The sequence below is a fragment of the Clarias gariepinus genome, chromosome 11 (genome assembly GCF_024256425.1).
Source record: "Clarias gariepinus isolate MV-2021 ecotype Netherlands chromosome 11, CGAR_prim_01v2, whole genome shotgun sequence".
NCBI classification, from domain to species: Eukaryota; Metazoa; Chordata; class Actinopteri; order Siluriformes; family Clariidae; genus Clarias; species Clarias gariepinus.
In genome coordinates, this window is record NC_071110.1 from 25,117,903 (window position 1) to 25,142,291 (window position 24,389).

General features: G+C 39.1%; 1 protein-coding gene across 2 annotated transcripts in view; it reads left to right on the plus strand.

The window, feature by feature from the left end:
• Positions 1 to 24,389, plus strand: part of grik4 (glutamate receptor, ionotropic, kainate 4) — a 236,329-nt gene that overhangs the window by 65,934 nt on the left and 146,006 nt on the right. For both annotated transcript variants that reach the window (XM_053507303.1, XM_053507304.1), the window contains exon 4: positions 14,337 to 14,502. In XM_053507303.1, coding sequence (XP_053363278.1) covers positions 14,337 to 14,502 — 166 coding nt within the window. The remainder of the gene's footprint in view (positions 1 to 14,336; positions 14,503 to 24,389) is intronic.

Below are 24,389 nucleotides of genomic sequence, written 5' to 3' on the forward strand. Positions count from 1 at the left end.
GATGCTGTGAATATATTCCCGTCTCCAGCGGCTCCAGAACTGCTCTGCGAGAAACTGCACACGGCGCCACCTCTTCCTGCTGTACAGGTCCACCTCTGAAAAGGCACCAGGTGGGGGCAACGGTGCGTTGGATTTCATGTGCAGCAGATGATTGGGCGTAAGCGGTTCTAGGCTTTCCGGGCTGTTCAAGTTATCTGTAGTCAGGGGTCTGCTATTGACTATAGCCATGACTTCGTAGAATAAGGTCCGTAATGAAGCATCATTGAGTCTGTCATGAGCCAGCGCCAGAGTGGTATTCAGCACACTTCTGACAGTCCTTATCTGACGCTCCCATACTCCTCCTGCATGACTGGCATGGGGTGCGTTCATCACAAAGTCACATTGTTTTTCCGACAAGTATGTATTTAGTCTCTGAGTGTCCAGCTCATTTAATGCTGCCTTAAACTCATTTTGAGCACCAACGAAGTTCGTTCCGTGGTCACATTGGATGTGTCGAACTGCACCTCTGATTGAAATGAAACATCTTAATGCATTAATAAATGCATCTGTAGACAAGTCCTCTAAGAACTCGATGTGAATGGCGCGAGAACAAAAACAAGTAAACAAGAGTCCATACCGTTTGTGTTGTTTTCTTCCCTCCGTTGTCACAAATGGACCAAAACAGTCCATGCCGCAGTGTGTGAAGGGAGGAGAGGGCTCTAGGCGTTGTGGAGGTAGGTCACTCATCCTCTGACCCTCTGGAGCTTTGCGAAGTCTGCGGCAAATCACACATTGTTGGATGAATGAAGCAACTGTTTTACTCATTCCAGGAATCCAATAGCCATTGGATCTGATTTCATTTATAGTGAATCCTTTTCCTTGATGTTTTACTTTGCTGTGACAGTGAGATATTATGAGTTTGGCTGCATAATGTTCCTTTGGGATCATGATGGGGTGTTTGAAGGTGTCACTCGTTGCATGCTGAAGTCTCCCTCCCACCTTGAGAAGACCCTCTGTATCCATGAAAATGTCCAGTTTAAACAGTTTGTTAGAATGGGGGAGCTGTTCTCCTTTCTTCAGCAGTTTTATTTCCTGTTCATACGTTTGACTTTGTACATGTCGAATGATCACAAGTTCAGCATTTTTCTGCTCGCTCACTGTAGCTGATGCATTTGACTTGATATGTTGAGCCCTTCTTATGAGACGTGCTACAGCTTTGATTGCATTGGACCAGGATGAGAACTTACTTAGACGTTCAGCAAGACTCATTGTGTCTGTGACTTTAGTCAACTTTGTCTGTACTTTTCTGACTTCCGGATCTCCTATAATTAGATCCATCTCAACAGATTGTGCTGTGGGAAGCTCATTTTTCCACAAAAAGGCGGGGCCTGTGAACCAAATAGACTTATTTAACTCATTGACAGTTACGCCTCTTGAAGCACTGTCAGCTGGATTCAGTTCTGACGGCATGTAAAACCATTGCTGAGGGCTCGTACTTTCCCTGATCCTCTGGACCCTGTTAGCTACAAAGGTGTGGAAACGACGTGCATCATTGTTTATGTACCCCAGGACCACCTTTGAATCAGTCCAGAAATACTCTTTCGCATCAAAACACAGCTCTTCCCGTAACGTGTTGCTGACTGAGACTGAAACTACAGCTGCTGTTAGTTCAAGCCTGGGGATTGTGGTCAGTTTAGTTGGAGAAACTCGAGCTTTTGCCATTACCAGAGAGCAGTGGATTTCACCTTTAGCGTTTTTTGCCCTTAGATAGCTACATTGTCCATAACCGCTTGAGCTCGCATCTGAAAAATTGTGCAACTCTATTTCTTTAGTTTCACCAAAGTTAGGAGGCAGATAGCATCGAGGTATGTTGAGCTTGTCTAGGTTTACAAAGTCACTTTGCCAACTCACCCACCTTGGCTTGAGTGCATTAGGTAGGGGGTCGTCCCACCCGACACCATGCTGACACATTTCTTGCAAGATTCTCTTTCCATTCAGCACATATGGTGCTAAAAATCCAAGTGGGTCGTAGATCGACGCAACGGTGGATAGGATGCCTCTGCGTGTGGCTGGCTGGTCTTTCAGTGAGTTGTCAAATTTGAAACAGTCCCTTTCAATGTTCCACTGGATGCCTAATGCTCTTTCTTGGGGAATGTCTTTAAATGTCAAGTCTCTTAGATTAATGTTTACAGCGCACTCTGATAGAGGGATACTTTGCAGAACAGCGTGATTGTTAGAAACAAACTTGTGGAGACGCAGGTTACCTTTGCTGCAGATTTCCCTGGCCTCATGTGCCACCTGTATTGCTTCTTCCACTGTGCTTGAGCTCGTAACTCCATCATCGACATAAAAGTCTTTCTCAATGAACTGTGAACCTGCTGGGTGTGAGAGGCAGTGCTCTTTGGCTAAGTACTTCAGTCCATAGTTTGCACAGCCCGGAGATGATGCCGCACCAAAAAGGTGTACCTTCATTCTGTATGTTTGAGGTTGTGTGCTTAGATCACCGTTTTTCCACCAGAGGAAACGTAGATAGTCCCGGTCCCTCTCACTGACATGAAACTGGTGGAACATCTTTTCTATATCACACATTAAGGCAATTGGAAGTTGCCGGAATCTTAAGAGAATGCCAGTCAGATTATTTATTAAGTCTGGCCCTTGGAGGAGATGATCGTTGAGACTTGTTCCATTGTGTTTGGCTGAACAGTCAAATACGACACGCAGCTTTGAGGGCTTTTTGGGATGGTAAATCCCATGATGGGGAATGTACCATTGCTCACCTTGTGTTCCTTCGTTGTGAACTTCTTCCACATCTCCTCTTTCAATGATGTCATTCATGTATGCAACGTAATCCATTTTATAGTTCTCATCTTTGTTCAACTTTCTCCTTAAGTGTTCCAGTCTGATCTCTGCAAGCCTTTTGTTGTCCGATAAGTGTGGCCTTTGCTTGAATGGAAGAGGCATCTCGCAGTGTCCTTGTTCATTTTTCTTTATCCCTTCCTTAAGTTTTTCCAAGAAAACGAGATCCTCTTGTGAGACTGTTTTATCACAGGCCTTTGCGTCCTTGAAATCTGACTCAAGGACATTGATCACGTCCATAGGTGTTGCAGCAGGCATTTCCTTTACCATGACTCTATGGCATAGACTTGTTTCAATTTCATTCGGCTCTGATGTAGAGCCACCAACGATGCTCCATCCTAGATCTGTCAGTATTGCAAATGGCTCATTGTCCTTTCCAAGTAGAACCTGTCTTGGAGCTAGAGTTCTGGGGCAGTTAAATCCAATGAGTAGTCCAACATCACAACTCAGGAGAGGAGGTATCTGGTCGACGATCTCTGACAGGTGGGGCCATTGCTTTGCTGTTTCGTTTGTGGGTATGTTGTCATAATTAAATGGGATGTAGTCTTTTGTGTAGGAGAGTGGAAGGTCAATGTGAACATCTGAATTATAACCTCTCACCCGTAACCCTGCTACTCTTTGACTTTTGACTGTCATATGAGCTCCCATCATCGTAGTTAGTTTTAACTTAACTGGATAGGATACTGCTTGTAACTGGTTAATTACCTCTTCATTGACAAATGTGTTGTCACTTTGTGTGTCTAATAAAGCATACGCAAGATACTCTTTAGATGGACTCTGGCTAGTGGAGACCCACACAGGAACAATCATGGAGGTATTACCTGACTGACCCACCTTGGTAACGTTCAGAGCCGTGGCTGCCATGGTGTCTTTTTCTATGGCTGGAGTGACATTTGTAGAGCTCTGAGGCTTTTCACTTGCCATGTGGTTCTCATTGTGCAAACAGGTGGGGTGTCGTCCTCTGCAAGTGTCACATTTGTGGCGATGACGACAGTCTCTGGCATTGTGACCCACCTTTAAGCACCCGTAGCACAGTTTATTGTCTTTCACAAATGTCCGTTTTTGGTCTAGTGACCTTTTTGAGAAGCTTGGGCACTTTGACAACTGATGACTTTCATCTTTGCAGAACATGCAGTATACCTTTAACGTCATGTCACTGGACTTAGTTTTTCCTCCTTGTACTGTGGCTTGTGTAGTAAAGACTTGAGTCACAGATCTGTTTGGTCTGGTCTCCCTTGTGTATCTTTTTTCCAAGGGTAAGCTGCATGAATGGAGTGCATATGAAGAAGTCACAGGGTTACATGCAATTTCTGCCTCAAGTGCTACAAACTCTGCAAAATCCTTGAAGGAGGGAAAATCTTTGCCTTTAATGAGAGCAGTTGTGACGTGACGATTCCAACGTGATGCAAGCCATTCTGGAACCTTTTGCAATAATTTTTGGTTTTCCTCACAGTCACTTAGTATCTCTAAGCCCTTTACATGTGGTGTTGCTTGGAGACAGGTTGTGAGAAAATCAGAAAAGGACCGTAGACCCTCTGCGTCTTTTGAGTGAATTTTAGGCCACTTTGACAGTTTGTCTCTGAATGCCTTTTGAACAACAAATGCCTGACCGTAACGTTGATCAAGTCTTTTCCATGCCTCTTGGTAAGCCGCTTCATCACTGCGGTAAAACGTGCCCTCAAGACACTTAAGAGCAGAACCAGTGATATACCTTTTCAACAAATGCAATTTTTCAGCAGGAGATACACCTTCGTGGCCCACCAGTGAGATGAAGGAAGCCTTCCATTCGATGTAGGTGATGGGATCGCCGCTAAACACGATGGGCACTGGCACTGGGATTCTGCTAACTGCTATGCTGTCTTGAATAGCTTTAGCCAGCTGAAATACATCAGTGGGAGGCGATGGAGTGACAATTTGAGAGTGCAGTTGTTGTGGAAGATTATTGACAGGGATGGATGCATATTGTTCCACATTTGGATGACATGAACCTGAAGAGAGCTCTGAGGCGGGTTGTGCAAAGCTTTCGTTGACAACAGAGATCCGATTGCTCTGTACCATTAAATGACTGTCCACATTAACTTTCAATTCCGTGTCATAAACTTCTAATTTTGCACGTGCTGCTTGCCTTTCCTTTTCCGCCTTTAAACGCTCTAGTTCAAACATTTGAGCCTCCAATTCCCTCCTGTGTTTCTCTTCCATTTCTCTTATTTTTTGGTTTTGTTTTATTTCCTCTTGCGTGATTTTATACTGAGCTTCTTTTGCGGCTAATTCTGCAACTGCATCGATTCTTTTGGCTGCAATGCTTGCTTCAGATTGGTAACTTGACTCTGATGCAGTACCAAATATGGACTTGGCATGTTCATAAGCTAAGAGCTGATGGAGGCGCTGTCTTTCTCTATCTGCATCGTACGCCTTATAACATGGGATGGTTCATTACGCTCTCTATATTTACTGTATACTTTCATCATGTCATTTACTGTCTTTTCAATATCGTCAGCCATTTCTGCTAACTGTGCATCTGATAAATCACTTTTCAAGTCTTTTCTGTATATTCTGACCTGGCCTTTCCAATGTTCATAAATGGTTATCAGTTTCTTCTCTCTTTTATTTTGTTCATCCCTTTGATATAAGACCATTTTCTCTGTGGGTACACTGGGTCGATCTGATCGCCTTGGGAACGTTTCATAAGCGGTCTCATCGCCTTTGCATGTCAATTCCTTTCGTTGTTCCTTATCTTCTATATTTTCCATTTTGAGAGCAATTGCTTGTTACTGTAGCTGTACCGTTGCTGTAGCTTGCTGCTCCGTGCTCCTTGCCGTTCCGTCACCGTTCCGATCGCGGGAAGCTCTCTCACTCTCTTGCTTTTCCCAGAGGTAAGCTCTTACTGTAGCGAACCCCCCCGAATGAAGGATGACACTTTACTGATGACGTTTTGAAGGTTTAATGGCAGTAAACCATCAATCTCACCGTAAGAGCTGAGAATAAATACAGAAGCAACGTATAAGCGAAATTCACAGTCTTACACTCATAAACCTTGTGACGTAAAGTATGCTTCAACATAAAATTAACAAACGTAATCGCTTTGTCACGCAAAACATTTAAACATATCCTTATTTACATCATGAACATACCTTGTGCCTCTATCAAGGGGGCTGCTAATGACAAAATAAATCTCCATGAACTCCGTTAAACCATCACACTTCAGAAACTTTTGCGACTGCCACAAAACTGCGCCAACAACGGTATATCCGCAAATCGCCCCGTCAAAATAAAAGCTATGCTCAAACCTGAGGTTGGTAATAAAAACAGCGATAACTGTCAAAATAAGGTGTAAGATGAATAAAGGCACTTAGGGGGGGGTTATTTACATTTAGTTTTTATAATCTATGTCCCACGATGGGTTGCGCTGTCATGTGTGTATTAAGGATTGCGTGGGTTTGTAGATGCATTGTGGTTGTTTCTGTGTCTTCAGGTTACCCTGTGTAAACATGGTAAACTATCACTTTGTTTGGCTTTGTTGGGTGGCGCGTATAGCCACGCCCACCTCGAGGAAAAATCGCTGAATGAGTAAAAAAAAAAGAAAGAAATAAAAGATGCTGTGATGTTATCAGGCTGGGCAGACATACAGACATACAGACAGACAGACATACAGACAGCAATTTTTTAAAGATGAATTTTGGGTTCTCCAATGTATGAAACCTAAAGTTCTCATTGTAGACTCTAGTTCTGACCAATGTACAGACAAAACCTTCCCTTTATTTGGCCAGGCAGAAATAAATCCTAACAATTTAGGAAAGAACAAACAAAAAATTAAACAATATGCCAATTAAAGATTGAAATGAGAGAAAAAATAGCTAAAACAAGTTTAATAACTCCTCATTAAATTTATTGCATTCATGTTACAGTAAATGTTTTATTTTATAGTCGACCCATTATTCAGAGTTCTCTTTTAAATTATTTTTTGACTTTCACAAGAGTGACCTCCAGTGTATGTGAGGAAAAAAGTAAGAAAAAAGGTTCCTTGCTTTTTGACCTTTTTTCATTACTGTAATAAATATTGTAATAGTTCCTTTAAAAAAAAGAAAAACCCTTTGATTTGTTTTCCCCTAATGTGATGTCACATAAGACGATGCCCTCCCTTGCCATGTTGCTTAGCCCTGCTGTTCTCTGGTGTTGTTCAGCAGTAGTTCATTAACACATAAATATTTCAGATGTGCAGGAGGAGGGAAATAAAGGGTGTTTAAGGAATAAAAAAATAATTGTGAGGGCTATTTCAGCTGGAGCATTAAGATACACTTTGGGGAGCCCTGAGGCCTGCTGTAACCTGTTAAAGAAATAGTAAAGTATGTGACCTTTTAGGTCTTTACACTTGCTGGTCATTGTCTACAGTAAGTATAATTCCAGATTTTGATTGAACACACATGAGCTTGATGTTTTTGTTTCACTGAATGAATTTTAATGAATACGAGTTGATAAAGTAAAATTAAATAAAACAGGAAAATTGGATGCAGGTGATTTTTCACTGCATATTATGGAATGGGAATAGTCAAGAAAACAGCTTGACTCCCCACAGCAGTGATTTCCAGATGCTCTGTTCTTACCAGAATCCAAAAAGCAAAGGTTAAGCACAGCCTGGTGGAGTTTCCCGGATGCTTGCTTGTCTAGAATTATTTAGTTCCCACTGGCCCACACTGAGTCTTCCCACTGAAGGCTACTCTATTACTTTTTAGGGCAGAAAGCAATATACCTAAATTTTGTGTTTGGGTGCTCGACTCACAATAAATCCCAGGAAGCATTTCTGAAGCACACACCATCTGTTGAAATAAAGCATCAAGCATATTCTTCTTTTTTTTCCTGTGGTGTATAAATAGAGTATGCAAGAAGCATTTATATTGTGAATGCCTTTAATCTCAAGTAGTTTGAGACTAGGTGTGTTAATTGTATTAGCTCTTCAAAGCAAGATCCTTTCTTTCTCCTTAAATGAGTTCTTTTCCTCATTTGCTGCTTAAAAATCCTTTAACCTTTTATAGGCCCTTGAAAACAGGTCTTCATGTGCTCTTTTTATAACGCTGCATTCAATTTTAATTGCAACACTTCTGAAGTGTACTGGACACTACATGCAATGTCAATTATTAATTACAATCGTGGCAAATTTATTAACACAATTTATGCCATGTACAGTATAATGCTTTTACTGTATGAAGTGGGGGGGGGACCTCTGCACAAAAATCTAATTCAAATTTTATTTGTCACAGACACACTCATACATAATATAAAGTAAAATATGCTTATACCACCACTAACGACCTAAAAATTTAAAAATAAGATTTTTTTTTTTTTTACAAATTAGTAAAAATAAAATTTTTTAAAGAAAAAATCTTTAGCTGTAAAAAGAATTTAAAATTTATTATTATGTATAAAACATTACTAAAATTATCAAGTTTATTGCGAACTTCTGTAACACATTTCTGTGCATGATCTTCAGAATCCAACATAGCAGGCATGGATTGAGCAAGTGACAGCGGAGTTGCACATACAGTACGTATTTCTGACTCTATTCCCAGACAATCAAGCGGGCTTTGATAAATAAAGGACTTCATAATAAAAACTGTTGTACAGCAATCTTAAAATAGCTAATTATTCTTATAAATCTGATTCACATTCCAAAAAAAAAAAAAAAAAAAAATTAAAACATTGAATTTCCCTTTTGTCTTTATCATTTTGACCACTACTGTAGTTCAAAGGATGCAATCACATTTGCTCTGATCTTATTAAACTTGAAGGCAATTCCTCCTTTTATTAATTTTCCCCTCTTTTTTTCACACTCTGTCTGGCATCATGTAGAGAACAAATTACTCTCTAAAGATGACACCTAGTGTAAAGATTAAAGGGTCCATGACAACTTCTGAGTGAAGTTGCTATTTATCTAATTATGTGTGAGAGTAAAATGGTGAGGTGTTTCATTATGTTTGCTTAACAATAGTATTATAAGTGAGAGGGAGACAGGGGAGGACAACGGGAGAAAAAGGTGAGACGGAAATAGATGTGCTGAAGTGTGATTAAAAAAGCAGGAAAAAACGCAGATTACTGTTAACATTATTCATCCGGCTAATTACAGAACCCATGGAAATGTAAACACAGAAAATGAAACAAGTCATTATGAAATAGGTCATTACTGATTACAATAGCTTAAAAAGTAAACAAGCTGTTGTGGAGTTTGGCCTTAAGATGAGATTCCAAGGTTATACTTAAAGCCTTACTATACAGTACCTGTGTAACTAATTCATATCCGGAGAAGTAAAAGCTACTAGATAACACATGTCGAAACAACCCTGTCCGTTTTTTTTTCCATTCACAGCAGCACTTACTTTAGGATGCAATTTGATGGGAATTAAATTCTGTTTTCGAAGAGTTTAGCTCATCATACCAGGAATGACCGACTATATGCTCTCTCTTCAAAACATAAATGGCTTTTTAAATGCTACTATGGAGTGGAAGAAATCACCCTTGTGCTTCCAAAACGCATACAGTAGAAGTGAGGAGGAATTAAAAAAAAAAAGATCATTAGTTAATAAATCAAATTATGATTAAATAAAAAAAATGGTCAAAACAAGTAATCAGTGTAAAAGGCATTAATGAATCTAATAAGCTGTTTGATTGCTAATTAAGAATTACAAAATAAGCTAGCTAAAAGTGTATCCATGCTTAATTGCAACGTTACTGCATCTTATTTGTACAAAATTAATTGCAAACTCACAAACAGAGTAAATTGGAGGTAGGCAGGAAATTGAAGCTTGAATATGTAGTCAAACAGGTAATTGCCACTTATGTAATAATCTAATAATCCAAAAAAAAAGAGAGAAAATAACCCGAGCGAGCCAAATGACACACAATGACGAAATGTATCAATAGGTTAGACCCGGGTTTAACCTGGATGTTTTGCAAACGCAGGCTGGAGATTTGCGTTTTAAATAATTTGTTTAGATGAAAATATTGTAATTTTTGTTGAAACTCCATGCAAAACTTGCTTGTGCAAGGTCCGAATACACTGAATAAGGCAACCACAAGAGGTGGATCCGAAAGCAGATTATACAGTATATTACGTAAAGCAAACAAACAGACACAACTGTAAAAACAAGAACAGACGAATAGTGCATACAACGCAAAAACATCCAGACTACAGGCGAGTCAGTGACAAAAACATTGCATCCGATACAACAAGAAAAATGACAATGAGACAGTAACAACTGGAACTGAAAATAGTGGTGCTAATGAAGGTGAAGTAAGATGTACGTGAGAGGTGATATGTGACAGACTGTTGGTGATGGTGAGTGTAGTTCTGTACCCACTAGCACTACTATTCCCTTAACATGTGGCTTCTGAAGTCATGAAACACTTAATCAAGAGGGGGTCCTGGACTTCCAGGCAGGATGTCTCTAATAATTAGGGTGTGTAGACTGACAAGGTTTATTAAGAAGGCTAAAATATCATAGGCGGTTGCTCGGTGGAGCTGGGGGGCAAGGAGAGCAAGGATGCAGAACAACATCCTCTGACAGACAAAGAGATGTCCTTAATGGAGTAGGGAGGCAGAGCTATGTCCTCAGAAGATCAAGAAGGCAGTTTAAAATCCTGAATAGATCTGGGAGGCAGAGGAAAAAGTCTATATTGTAGCTATAGAGCAAAAAAAAGGCTAAAGTGGGGCAGAAAAGGTAGGATAAACCCATTCTCTGTACAGTATATCCCCTCCCCTAACTACTCCCTTAGTAGGCACATATTTTCTATGAGTTATATGAGATATAACCTAGCAACCAAAGCCACAAAGCAAGAACTATCAAAATGAGCTCCTGTTCAAAGAGGACAGCGCCCTGACTACAAGCACGGCTTTGGAATATACAACAATTTTTCATTGTCTCATTGTCAAGCTGAAGTTGTGTCCATAATGGTTTACTAACACACGGGAGCTTGACAATGAGACACTAAAAGCTGTGACTTAGTAGAGCTAATTTAGGTAAAAAGACCACAATGGTGAGAATTATGGGTGAATTGATGCACTCAGGCTGACAGGTAGATCAGCCAATCTGTCCTCATCGTCATTCCCCTCAATCTGTCAGCTGCTTTTGACAGTCAACCACAAAAGCCTTGTCCATTCTAATTTGTTGCACAGCATGTCAATGGTACTACCTGATGGTCTTTCATATTAACTGAGATCCCACAAAGCTCAGTATCTGGTCCTTATCTGTTCTGCCTTTATACCCAGTTTCTTGGGTAGGTCATGTCCTCACATGGTTCTCATATCACTGCTATGTGGATGACACTTAACTCATCTTCTCCTTTCCTCTCTCATACACTAATATTTTCACTCAGCTCTCAACATGTCTGACAGACATTTCAACATGATTGGCAGCTCATCAGCTGCAACTTAATCCGAGCAAAACTGAACTGCTGTCCATCCCAGGTGATTCATCCCCATGTCAGTATTCTGTGATCTTCCTGGACAACTATATGATCTCACCTTCGATCACCGCACGCAACCTGTCATTTTCCTCTTACGTTGCTTTTCTTGCCATTCAGTCCCTTGTCATTATGAGACTAGACTACTGCAACTTTCTACTGGCAGGTGTGCCTCTGTGAACTGATCTCCCTCTGCAACACTTTCGGAATGCAGATGCATGGCGATTTGATTTGTTTTGTTTTCTTAATAAGCTGCAATTTGTTTTTCTAATAATTTTCTCCCATACCACCCCATCGCTACGCTCATGCCACTGGCTTTCTGTAGCTCCCTGCATCAGATTTAAAATACCGATGCTTGAAAAAAAACAACAAAAAAAAACAACCAGCACCTGCTCACTTCAAAGAAATTATTACACCCTGGACTGATAATACTCTTAGTCCATGACCCTGTGAACCAGTATCAGGACATATTGAGACTTCAAAGCATTTCGCCACCACATTTCACTACACATTTGGTTCCAAATATGTATGAATAATAAAAAGAAAAATTTATATGAAGGGTTGTGTAAGGCACAACTCCCGGCAGTTGTTACAGATATCTGGACATCTTGAGCAACACAAAGTCTTATTACCATTACAGCACACTACCGAAATCAAACATCAGGAAATTAAAATACTTTTTTTTATCTCTTTGGTATGCGTTTTGCACATCTTTCATTAAGTTATTTTGAATGCCAGAAAATAATATTTTTTTCCCCAAGCAAATCCACGATACAAACTGAACCATGGGCTAGAAAATGAAAGGTGATAGGCAGTGTCTGTTATACTTTTACCTTGATCATAGCTATATGTGTTAAGGACGAGCTACTGTAGGTATAATACAGTAGATTAGACATAAGGAGTTATTTTTAACAAATATATATGCACCATAAGTTGTAAGAGGTAGGAGCTATAAGGTTGTGGTCAAATGCAAAAACCACCATCTTGTGTACTTATTTATCCACATCTTTATGTCCAGATGAGAAAACATGCATACATGCAAGGGGGAAATGATTGAAAGAGAGCCAGCTTATCACATGTTCCCAGTGGTTGCATGGGCATTACTATCTCGTCATCGCTCCCCTCCCAAAAATCTTACTCATGCCCGTCTTGTCAGTTTAATCCATCCTTGGTACTGGGAACTCCATTACTCCCTGATGGAAAGTGATGGGAAACCAATTGGGAACACAGAGGTGTACAAGTGCGGTACATGGTCACACAACATCACGTAGACAGGCAATCTGGAGTGATGAAGAGGCCTGCTTCGTAGATGCATTGTGTCCTCCATGATCTCCTTCAGGCACCACTGAGTCCTGAGTCACCCACACATCAGCACATATCAAACTAAAGTTCAACTAGAACTATGGGCCCTAAGGGATATAAAGTAAGAACGATTTTTTTTAAAGCAATTGCTTTTTTGAGTGTTTTAAAAAGTTTTTGGTCTCCAAGGGATATTTTGAAAGTCAGGATTTTTTTACAGTATTTTAAAGTTTAATGTCCTATGTAAGGAATATACTGTGATGACCCGTGCTGTCATAGAACAACAATCAGCACCAAAGTGGACTTACATTTACTCCCCCACAAAAGGTGGTTATTTCCCAGTGATATTGGGTTTTGAGCTGCTTTATTCCCCTTACCTATTCTATTAAAAAAAAAAATTGCATTTTATTAATTAGTAGCACATACACTATATGGCCAAAAGTTTGTAGACTCCTGTCCATCACACGCATACTGTATGTGCTTGTTAAGCATTCCTTTAGATGGAACTCCCCCAAAATGAATTACTCCCCCATTTTGATGTTCAGAAAATGGCATCCATTAAATTTTGGACCATGGCTGTGGGAATTTGCTCAGTAAGCCTCATTCAATAAGAGCATTATTGAGGTCAGGCACTGAAGTGGTACAAGGATACTGGGTGCACAGTCATTGTTTTAATTCATTCCCAAAATGATCAATTGGGGGTTAGGTTAGGTCTCTCTACAGGTCTCTTGAGTCCTTTCAAATCAGTTTTGACAAACCATGTCTTCATGACATGTCTTCACTACATAATGTCACAGCATACAGAGATATTTCTAGCAACAGTTTCTGGCCACATAATAGTGTGATGGTTATGGGTCTACATACAGTACATTTGACCATAAAGAGTATTTAAATTTGTTTATACTTGCATGTATTGTTATGAAAACCATTGTACAGTTCTTTACAATTCTTTGTAACACAAAGGGAGTTCAAGTCAAACTATGACTTGTGATGACTTTTTCTCATGAATGAAGGGGAAAACTGGAACACAGTTCCCAAAGACTTCAAGCACAGTACATATAATAATGACACTCAGAAACATTTAAATACTTAAAATATTTTAAAGCGTGCCATACAGCTATTAATGATGTTCCCGTGTAGAACCCTCGTTCCTTAAAAATTGTCTGTGGGAACTGTCCACACAATCATTCACCAACACCACTTGTACATTGCAGAAACCCAGCAGGAGTTAGTTTCACATCACCCGGACAGTCCTGACCTCTCTCCAAGGCATTTCCATGTTTTGGGGTTATTAAAGTTGTTCCTGGCAGGCCAATGTTCCAGATCTGATCATGGCTCCGGTGTACTGAACAAACTTTCTACCTTGATGGTATCCAAGCACTAGTAAAACGCTGGGACAAGTGCGGTAGTGTACCAGGGGATTATAAAGATTAAATAAGGGTAGTTTTTACTTTCATACCTGTATTCAGTTATTGTGCACTATCAAAAGTCCTGGTTTGAAATAAACCCCCTATTATAAAATACACAATAGTAAAAACTTATGTATTTATCCAGCAGTATTTATCCTTTTTATTTTAGATCTAAATCGTATTTATTTTAGAGGTAAGGATAAAGTAATGAATTTGTGCTTTACTTTTCCCACAGCTCCTTGGTGTTTCATATTCCACCAGCAAACACTTGCAGCCATCTGCACACAAATGTAGCCATCTTGAGTACATTTTCTTACAATTGTAACTGTGTGTTTGCATAAGGTGCCATATGTGAAGGTGGCCCCAGAGGACATACTGAAGGTGCAGTTCCCCCGATTCACCACGCTAGACCTCAGACCCACTAACACAGACATCAGCCTGGCTGTGGCAGGCCTTCTCACCTTCTTCAACAGCACCACATCTTGCCTCATCTGTGCTCAGGCCAACTGTAAGTAACAAACCAAGCAAACTTCCACTCTTTTATGGTTGTACACATATAAATCCAGTAAATTATACAGTATCTATCTCTTTTTTTTATTAAACTAATGTATGGCAGCGCACACAGTCCCTTGATTATCCAATTTTTTCCCTCTTTTTTTCCTGTTTTTCCTTCTTAATAATGTTAGAATAACTTTTGATAATACAGTATTAACTATGCGCTATCCATTTGTTTTTCAAATATTTATAGAGAACAAAGAGGTGTAGAAGAAATAATTGTTTATCCATAAATAATACACGATAATTAAAAATACTACTAATAAAACTAATGACTTATTACTCATAAAATACTATAAACAATTTATACACATAGTCTCTACTATAATGTAATATTTTATTTATAAAAGCTATAATAGTGGTGTGTTTGCTTTCCAACTTAAACTTTAGCTTTTTCATATTTATTTAGCTTTATTATAGATACCAGTGACTGATCCTGACTGGCTCCACATATAAAATATTGCATAATTTATGTGTATTGTATATTAAAACAGGGCTTCTTAATATTATGTCTCCATTACAAGCATTAATAAATTATTTGAGTCACTCTAAATATTATATTATGGGTGTAGTCAGGATCATATCGTGGAACAGCTCGAAGAATTTGGGTGGCTTCAATAATACTAAGTTATAAGTGCTAAACAAGTACAATGTGGTAGTGTGTATTCAATTCAATTCAATTCAATTCAATTTTATTTATATAGCGCTTTTAACAATGGTCATTGTCCCAAAGCAGCTTCACAAAAAAAAAAATTAAAGATTTTTTGGAAGTGTGTATGTGTGAGAAAAATGTGTCTAGATAATAATGAAATGAATGAATGATGAATGAAATGTCTCTGATGAGCAAGCCAAGGGTGATGGCGACAGTGGCAAGGAAAAACTCCCTGAGATGGCAATAGGAAGAAACCTTGAGAGGAACCAGACTCAACAGGGAACCCATCCTCATCTGGGTGATAACAGATAGAAATAACATCAAGTGTGTTGTGCAGGTGAAAGTTCAATATAACAGAAGTTGTGTAGATTCAGTTCAGCAGTAGGTGCAGAGGGCAGATGGGGTCTGGATCACTGGAAGCACAGGAGCAGGATGTGTAGCTCCAGCCATCATGAAGCAGAATCTAGCTGGAGCAGGTCCTTCTCAAGATGCCTTAGAAACCTCGCAGGGTTGGCCTTTGTCTACTGAAGCTGGCACAATCTCCAGATGTCTCAGGATGGGTAGAAAAATACAGAAAAGATGGAGAGAATTAGCGTAGTTGCCATTCAGGATAGGTGTACTGGAGTATAAGGTTATGGGATGAGTTACGCGTATGCCAGATTAAAGAGATGCGTCTTGAGTCTACTTTTGAATTGGGAAACCGTGTCTGCTTCCGTGTCTGGAAGGCTATTCCAAAGCTTTGGAGCCAAATATGAAAATGCCCTGCATTTTGTAGATTTTAAAATTCTGGGAATTACCAGAAGTCCGGAGTTTTGTGATCTTAAGGGACGTGGTGGATTATAGCGTATCAAAAGACTGGTTAGGTATGAGGGAGCTAAACCATTTAAAGCCTTGTATGTAAGTAGTACTATTTTGTAATTAATTCTAAATTGAACAGGTAGCCAGTGCAGGGATGATAATATAGGTGTTATATGATCATATTTTCTGGATCTAGTAAGAACCCTGGCGGCTGCATTTTGGACTAACTGAAGCTTGTTTATTGAGGATGCAGGACAACCACCTAGTAATGCATTACAATAGTCCAGTCTGGAGGTCATGAATGCATGAACTAGCTTTTCTGCATCACATACAGATAGGATACTCCTAAGTTTGGCGATATTTCTAAGATGGAAAAAGGCTGTTTTTGTGATATTGGAAATATGATTTTCAAAAGACAAGTTACTGTCTATTATCACGCCCAGGTCTTTTACTGTTGAGCTAGTAGTAACAGTACATCCTTCTAAACGCAGGCTGAATTGTGAAAGCTGTTGTGTGCTGGTTTTTTGGGCCGATGAGCAATATTTCTGTCTTATCTGAATTTAGTAAAAGAAAGTTATTGGTCATCCAATCTTTTATGTCCTGGACACACTCTGTTAATCTAGACAACTTGGGTATTTCATCTGGTTTTGTTGAGATGTATAATTGGGTATCATCAGCATAACAATGGAAACTAATCCCATGCCTTCTAATGATGTTTCCCAGGGGAAGCATGTAAATTGAGAACAGGAGAGGTCCTAAAACTGACCCTTGTGGGACCCCATATTTCACTGGCATTACATCAGACGGTACTCCATTTAGATCTACAAAATGGTATCGATCAGACAGGTATGATCTAAACCATTTTAATGCCTGCCCCTGGATACCTATATGATTTTGTAGGCGGTCTATGAGAATATTATGATCTATAGTGTCGAATGCAGCACTAAGATCAAGTAAGACTAGTATTGAGATGCAGCCTTGGTCTGAAGCTAAAAACAAGTCGTTTGCAATCTAAACTAGTGCAGTTTCTGTACTATGATGGGGCCTGAAACCTGACTGAAATTCTTTTAGGATGTTGTTTTCCTGCAAGAATGTGCATATTTGAGCTGATACTACTTTTTCTAATATTTTTGATATGAACGGAAGGTTTGAAATCGGTCTATAATTTGTTATTTCATTCGCGTCCAAATTAGATTTTTTAAGAAGCGGCTTAATAACTGCCAGCTTCAAAGGTTTAGGGACGTGATCTAGATATAATGAAGAATTAATAATGTTTAGAAGTGGCTCTCCAACTGTAAGCATCACTTCTTTTAAAAATCTGGTTGGTATTGGGTCTAACAGGCACGTTGTTGATTTAGCTGAGGTGATAAGTTTATACAGCTCTTCCTGTCCTATACCTGTAAAGCACTGAAAATCTAAATGTGAAGCTCTAGGCTGAACTAGATCATGAGATGCTATTAGAGGTTGAACCTCTGTTATTTTCTTCCTTATGCTATCGATTTTTTCATTAAAGAAGTCCATAAAATCTTCACTACTAAAATGTTGTGGAGTACTCTCTGCAGGCATCTTAGGTTTTGTTAGGCAGGCTACTGTACTAAATAAGAACTTAGGATTGTTTTGGTTTCTTGCTATCAGTTGGCTAAGATGCTCGGTCCTAGCGGTTTTTAGAGCCCGTCTATAGCTGCACATACTGTCTTTAAACGTAATTCGAAAAACTTCTAATTTAGTTTTTCTCCATTTTCGCTCAAGGTTACGGGTTGCTCTCTTTAGGGCGCGAGTATGACTATTGTACCAAGGAGCAAGTGTTTTATCTCTGACTTTTTTTAATCTGATGGGAGCAACAGTGTCTAATGTACTGCTAAAAATAGTACCCATGCTGCTGGTCACTTCGTCTAGATCGTCTGCATTTAGGGGTCTAATAAGAATTTGGGACAGATCCGGTAGATTACTTGTGAATCTGTCTTTAGTAGTCGGATTCATATTTCTAACAAATCGATAACGTGGAGAGACACAGCTAATCTGTTCTACGGGTAGAGTATATATCAGAAGGTGATGATCTGTGATATCATCACTTTGAGTTAAAATCTCTATATTAGTGACATCTATACCATGAGATATAATTAAATCTAGTGTATGATTACAGCGGTGAGTTGATCTATTTATATTTTGTTTAACCCCAAAGGAATTTAGTAAGTCCATAAATGCGAGGGCTAAAGTGTCGTTAGCATCATCTACATGAATGTTAAAGTCACCTACTATCAACACTTTGTCAGAGTTAACAATTAGGTCTGATAGCAGATGTCCAAATTCTTTAAGAAAATCGGCATATGGCCCTGGGGGTCTGTACACGGTGGCCAGAGTAAAATATAGCGCGGGTTTATTATGTATTTCATTAAGTGCAACATTAATGACGAGCACTTCAAATGAGTTAAACCTGGGCCTTATTTTCTGAGTAACAGTGAGTACATCTTTGTAGATAGTGGCGACACCACCACCGCGACCAATTAGACGGGGCTCGTGCTTATAAAAATATCCTGACGGAGTAGACTCATTCAGACCAATATATTCATTTGGTTTAAGCCAGGTTTCAGTGAGGCAGAGTGCGTCAAGGCAATAATCTGATACCATTTCATTAACAATAAGTGCTTTAGGCGTAAGGGATCTAATGTTGAGAAGTCCAAACTTTAGAGGTAGACTTCGATTACTTATTTGGCCTTTTTCTGGTTTAATGGTTACCAGATTGTTTCGGCTGGATTTAACGAATTTATTCTTTTTTTTCACTATTCGGGGAACAGACACAGTTTCTATAGTACAAGCAATAATGTATAATTTCAGACCATTTTGTTGAAAACTTTTTAAGATCTTTCATTTGTCTCGTCTCTAGTACAGATACCAATAACTGATTTCGGCTGGGTTTAGGTATGAAATATTGCATAGTTTATATTGGGAATTATACAGTAGAGAAAGTCCGGATTCATTAAAAACCATTTTGCTGTCAACTTTGGGGGAAACTCAGCCATTTCATTTGCTCTACCCTACTGCGCTTATTATACCTATAAAAGTAATATTCTATGGTAGGAGACATCCCAAATCAGGTGTATTTATGCCTCAATTGACTCAGCTCACCAATAAAAGGTGACTCTTGTGGCTCCCAAATACCTCTTTTAGCAGTTATAATTACTAGCCAAACTTGTTGTTCTTTGCTATCTTTCACTTAAAATGTTCTCTAATTTACATAATGATATGCATGTTAAACCATCCAGACATATAAAGTATTCTTCTCCTAAAGTGCTGGAATGTCAGGAGCAATTCTATTATATTTAACTATACAAAAAGGGGACCTTTAATAGCAGGCCACCAAATTTTAGGTTAACAAAATGATTTGGTCCTGAAATTACTGGGGCAAATGCAAGCTTTGGGATGGAAAAAGAAGTGTGTGTGTTATGCATTGAGAATAAACCTCAGTCGAGGCCTAAAGAGGCCGCATGGGGTGGGGGGGTTGCGGGGGGTTGGTCTATAGCTTAACGAAAGCCTTCTCTCTTACTCATATGTATCAAACACTGAGGGGTTTCTCAAAACTGACACCAAACTGTCTTTAAAAAAATTTCTCCTTCAAAGAGTAGTGATTGACTTAAACATCCTAATCCAAAAAAAAAGAAAGAAAGACTTTCATCAGTAAAGCTTTCCCTAACTTTAATTAACACCAGAGTAGCATGCATCTTCTCTGATGGGTGACACATAAATTATATCCGCACACAGAGCATAGCGTTTGGAGGACTAATGACTGGGTGCGAATTGGTGTCATACATCTGCACTGATTACCAGCTTTGCAACATCACCTAGCAACCAGTGTTTGGCCTGTGATAAAGGGTTATATGGCCGCTGCACTGCTTTAGCCAGCACATGTGGCATTACAATTGTATGTCCTAGTTTTACGTTCTTGCCGGTACTATGTGGCCAAAAGGTGAGGACAATAAAACATGATGGAGGTGGATAGACCTGTAAATCTAGAAATAAAGTTTGTCCAATTATAAAGAAGGGTGGGTTAGGGTTAGGGGTAGGATTATGGTTAGAGGTAGGGGTAGGGTTAGGGTTAGGGTGGGGTCTGTCTGGGCCCCATCTTTCAGGCCAGAATCGACTTGGACCATGAGTGCATATTTACAAAGAGATATGTTCAATTTAAAAGCAAAATATTAATGTGTTGTTGGAACCTCATTACTTTTAAAATGCCCAAGTTACAGAGAAGCTTATTACTTTGTAGCAGGTAATGGTGATAAACAGATTTGCAGTGTTTGTTTTCTTTGATTATCTATCAATTATGGTCAAATCATACTTAATGACTGATGTAGACTAGTAGACTGTCTCAAATGCTCATTTTTAATAGAGACATTTTTAATGGGGCAGTACCATTTGGAATAGGGCCAGTGAAAGTATTTATAAATAAATGCACTCACACATAATAAGGTTATACTGATGCATAATCCTTTATGACTTTATAAAATAAAAGCATCTCAATAAAATCAGTGTCATTTCTAAACATACATCAAATTCTGAATAACAGCTGTAGGCGGCACGGTGGCATAGTGGTTAGCACTGTCATCTTGCACCGCCAGGGTCTAGGTTCGATTCCCACTTTGGGATCTGTTTTTATAGAGTTTGCATGTTCTCCCCGTGACTGATTGTTGGTGGTTCCTCAGGGAACTCCGGTTTTCTCCCACAGTCCAAAGACATGCAGATTAGGCTAGTTGGCATTCCCACATTGCTCGTACTGTAGTGTGTGAATGAGTATACTGTATGTGTGTGCCCTGCAATGGTTTGGAACCCTGTCTAGGGTGTACCCTAAAATGTGCCCTAAGTCTCCTGGGATAGGCTCCAGGCCGTCCTTGACACTGTATACAAAATAAAGCAGTATAGATGATGAATGAGTGAGTGAGTCAATATATCATCTATATGTTTATAGCTGTTAATAATATATTAATAAAGGTTTTAACTTCTTCTCTGACAAATTTGCTCCAGTTTTATCTTGGTAAGGCATATAATGACGTAATAAGTTAACAATGTTTTGGGACAACCAAAATACAGATACAAAGTTCAGCTCCCGGGCTGGTAATAAGAACTAATAATAGTAACCATTATGTACATCTGGTGAATCTCTTCTAATGTAGCTCAATATGTGGTCTATTATTATTGTTGTTGAAAAAGCTGTCAGTATTTCAATATTCGTAGCTAAATTTTAACTCTTTAATAAAACTTTAAAATAACTCTTTAAGGCACATGCAGTGCAGTTTATGCTTCCCTATAATACAGCTTCAAGAGCCCAGGACAAAAAAAAAAAAAAAGTCAGATTGAATTAGATATTAGATTCTAGTAATATGATGTTATACCTCAGCATTTATATGACAACATTAATTACTGTATATCTTGTTCATTGTTCATTCGTAATCATTTTAGCATTTTCTGTTCTTACTCTCAGTGTCCTTCAGGCTGCCATTATGTATGCCGTCCTACTTATTTACTTTCAAACCACAGGAACTGATAGTGACAGCAATTCCTCTGTTCACAGCAACGCAAGTATATAAATGTACTGATAAACATCTTTACATGTCAAAGATACGAGAGCTGACACAAACAAAATGCTATGGCCCACATGCATAGATGTGCCTCCCAATTGTAATGAGAATGCAGGCAATCTGTGTGGTTTGTTGCAATCTAGTCCCCTTCTGACCGTGTTACCATAGTGACACTACACCACTCAGCTATAACATTAAAACAGCTGGCCTAATATCCTGGAGGTCTCCCTTTTGCTGCCAAAACAAGTTTGACCCAAAAAAGGCATGGATTCCAGAGGACTTCTAAATGTGTGCTGTGGTATCTGGCACCAAACTGTTAACAGCAAATCTTTTAAGGTATGAGTAGGGACCTCCAGATTTGTTTCTCTGCATATCACACAAATGCTCAATGAGATTTGGAAGAATTAGAAGGTCACATCAACACCTTGCTCGTCAAAGCATTGTGTAATTTTCCCACTGTGGCAGGGGAGGCTTACTCTCCTAAAAAAAGCTCCTGTCATTGGAAAGCACCAATGGGGTACAAGTAGTCCCTTTTCATACTTGGTCTGCAACAACATTTAGATAGGTGGTACATTTTAAAATAACATCTACATCAATGCCAAGACCTAAGGATTCCCACCAGGAAATTGCTCATAGCAACACATTTCTTTCCCATAGTGCATCCTGATGCCATTTCTTCCCCCAGTGAGTGACACATATGCGCCTGCTCAACTACATACTGTAGTAGATAGGCCATCTTCTTTCATTACTCTCTGGTCCAGTGTTGATGCATACATGCCCAGAGTACAGTACAGTACGTGCGTTTGCTGGTGGTCATGGGTCAACATGTGCACTCTGACCAGGCTGCAGCTATGCAGCCCTTCACACAGCAAGCTGCAATATATCGTGTGACATGACATTTCTGTCATAACTGACATTAATCTTTACAGCAATTTGTGCTACAGTAGTTCTTCTGGGGGAAACGGACAGACTAGCTTTCACTCCTGAGGCAGTATCATTGAGCATTGAGCACACGTGCGTGTATTGCTGGGTTGTTTCAACCCATCATTTCTTAAGACATCCCACCGTATATACAGTCTCTTGATTATTACAATTTTATTTTATTTCATATATTAGCTTACCTATCTGCTTTTCTCCCTTCTCCTTTTTCTTCTTTTTTTTTCTTTTTCTTAATGTCCCGATTCTAGTTGTGTGAACTAGTGAGGATCAGTGTAAATATTAGGGCGATTAAAACCTGATAACTGTATGCCTGACAGTTGCGCAATTAACGTTCATCTTAAACAAAGCATGCATTGCCACGCTTGGAAGCTCAGTTGTTAGCAACTTTGCCTAGTTTGACCTAGGCTAAAAGTTACAAATTACAAGTTGGGTCAACTTAAAAAATTAAACATTAATGTAAAATATTTTGTTTGGCCAGCAAATTGCTCTTAAACTTAAGTAAACTTAAAAAAGCTGTGCAACTTGGTACTAAACTTTTTTATGTTGAGGCTTGTTGTTCTTCTTCATTTTTTTCTTAATGTCCTGATTCTAGTTGTGTGAACTACAACTAGAAGATAGGGGTTAATATTAAACCTCGATAGAATGTCTGTGGATTACAATGAAGAAGAGATTTTCAAGTAAGGTATGCTTAACAGTTGCACAATGATGTTTCTATTCAATAATGAATAACACTATTGTAATTATTTCAATAACGATCAAGATTATGATTGATGATCAGGTAATAGCCCAGTTATACGCTTTTTTAAAATAATTGTTTTTATATGGCTCTTTGCCAGGGTAAATCGTTCAGTGACAGGGAGGGGTGATTTGGGCTTTTTGCAACTATATGACCTTATAGTCAATAAGTCGGCCATAAATGCCTCTGTATACCAGACTATTCAAGAGTCCCGGGGCCATCTGTCAGACAGCTACTGTAATGCTTGGTCAAAATTGTGTCATGCCACAGGACAATGATCCAAAGCACACCAGTAAATCTACATTAGAATGACTGAAAAATGCAAACATCTAGTCAAAGATTAGACCTCAGTTGAAATGCTCTGGCAGGACCCTAAGAGAGTTATGCATAAATAAATGTCCAAATATCTCAATGAAATGAAGCTATGTTGTAAAGAAGACTTGGCCAGAATTCCTCTACAACAATGTACGAGACTGAAACAATCCCTTCAATTTTATGCTGCTAAATAGAGGATCTAAGGGCCATTGAATTATGGAGGGCTCTTAGTATTGCCCCATTTTTTTTGTTGTTAAATAAATAATGGCACAGTACAAAAAAAGTTATATGTTGTTGTTTGTCTGAGATTGCATTTGCCTAATACTATGATAAATACCCCCCCCCCCCCCAAAAAAAAAAAAAAACCCAAAACACATATCAAAAGATCTAAAGTAATTGTAAAAATTAATTAAGAAATAAGGAATAGCTTAAGACTTCGGCATAGTACTGTATGTGGACACCTACGCATCACAACCTAACTTAACCATCACATCTGCTTGTTAAACATCCCATCCTAGAGCTTCCCTTTGCTGTTATAATAACCTTCAGTCTTGCGGAATGGCTTTCCATTAAATTTTATGGCTTGGGATTTCACCCATACCGTCACACATCACAGTACAGCATGATTTGGGACTTTACCATCCAGATGATATGCGAGTCATCTTCTTTTAGTTTCTGGCTCAAGCCTAAGTCATTCTGGTTGAAGAAGGGCAGCACGGACATTTAGCCAAATGGGAGAGTGGGTGTGGAAGCTGCCAGCAAATGACATAGGGTGTAATGATTGAAATGTACCTTTAGCCCTTCAACACTTCACTATAGATGGTGGATAA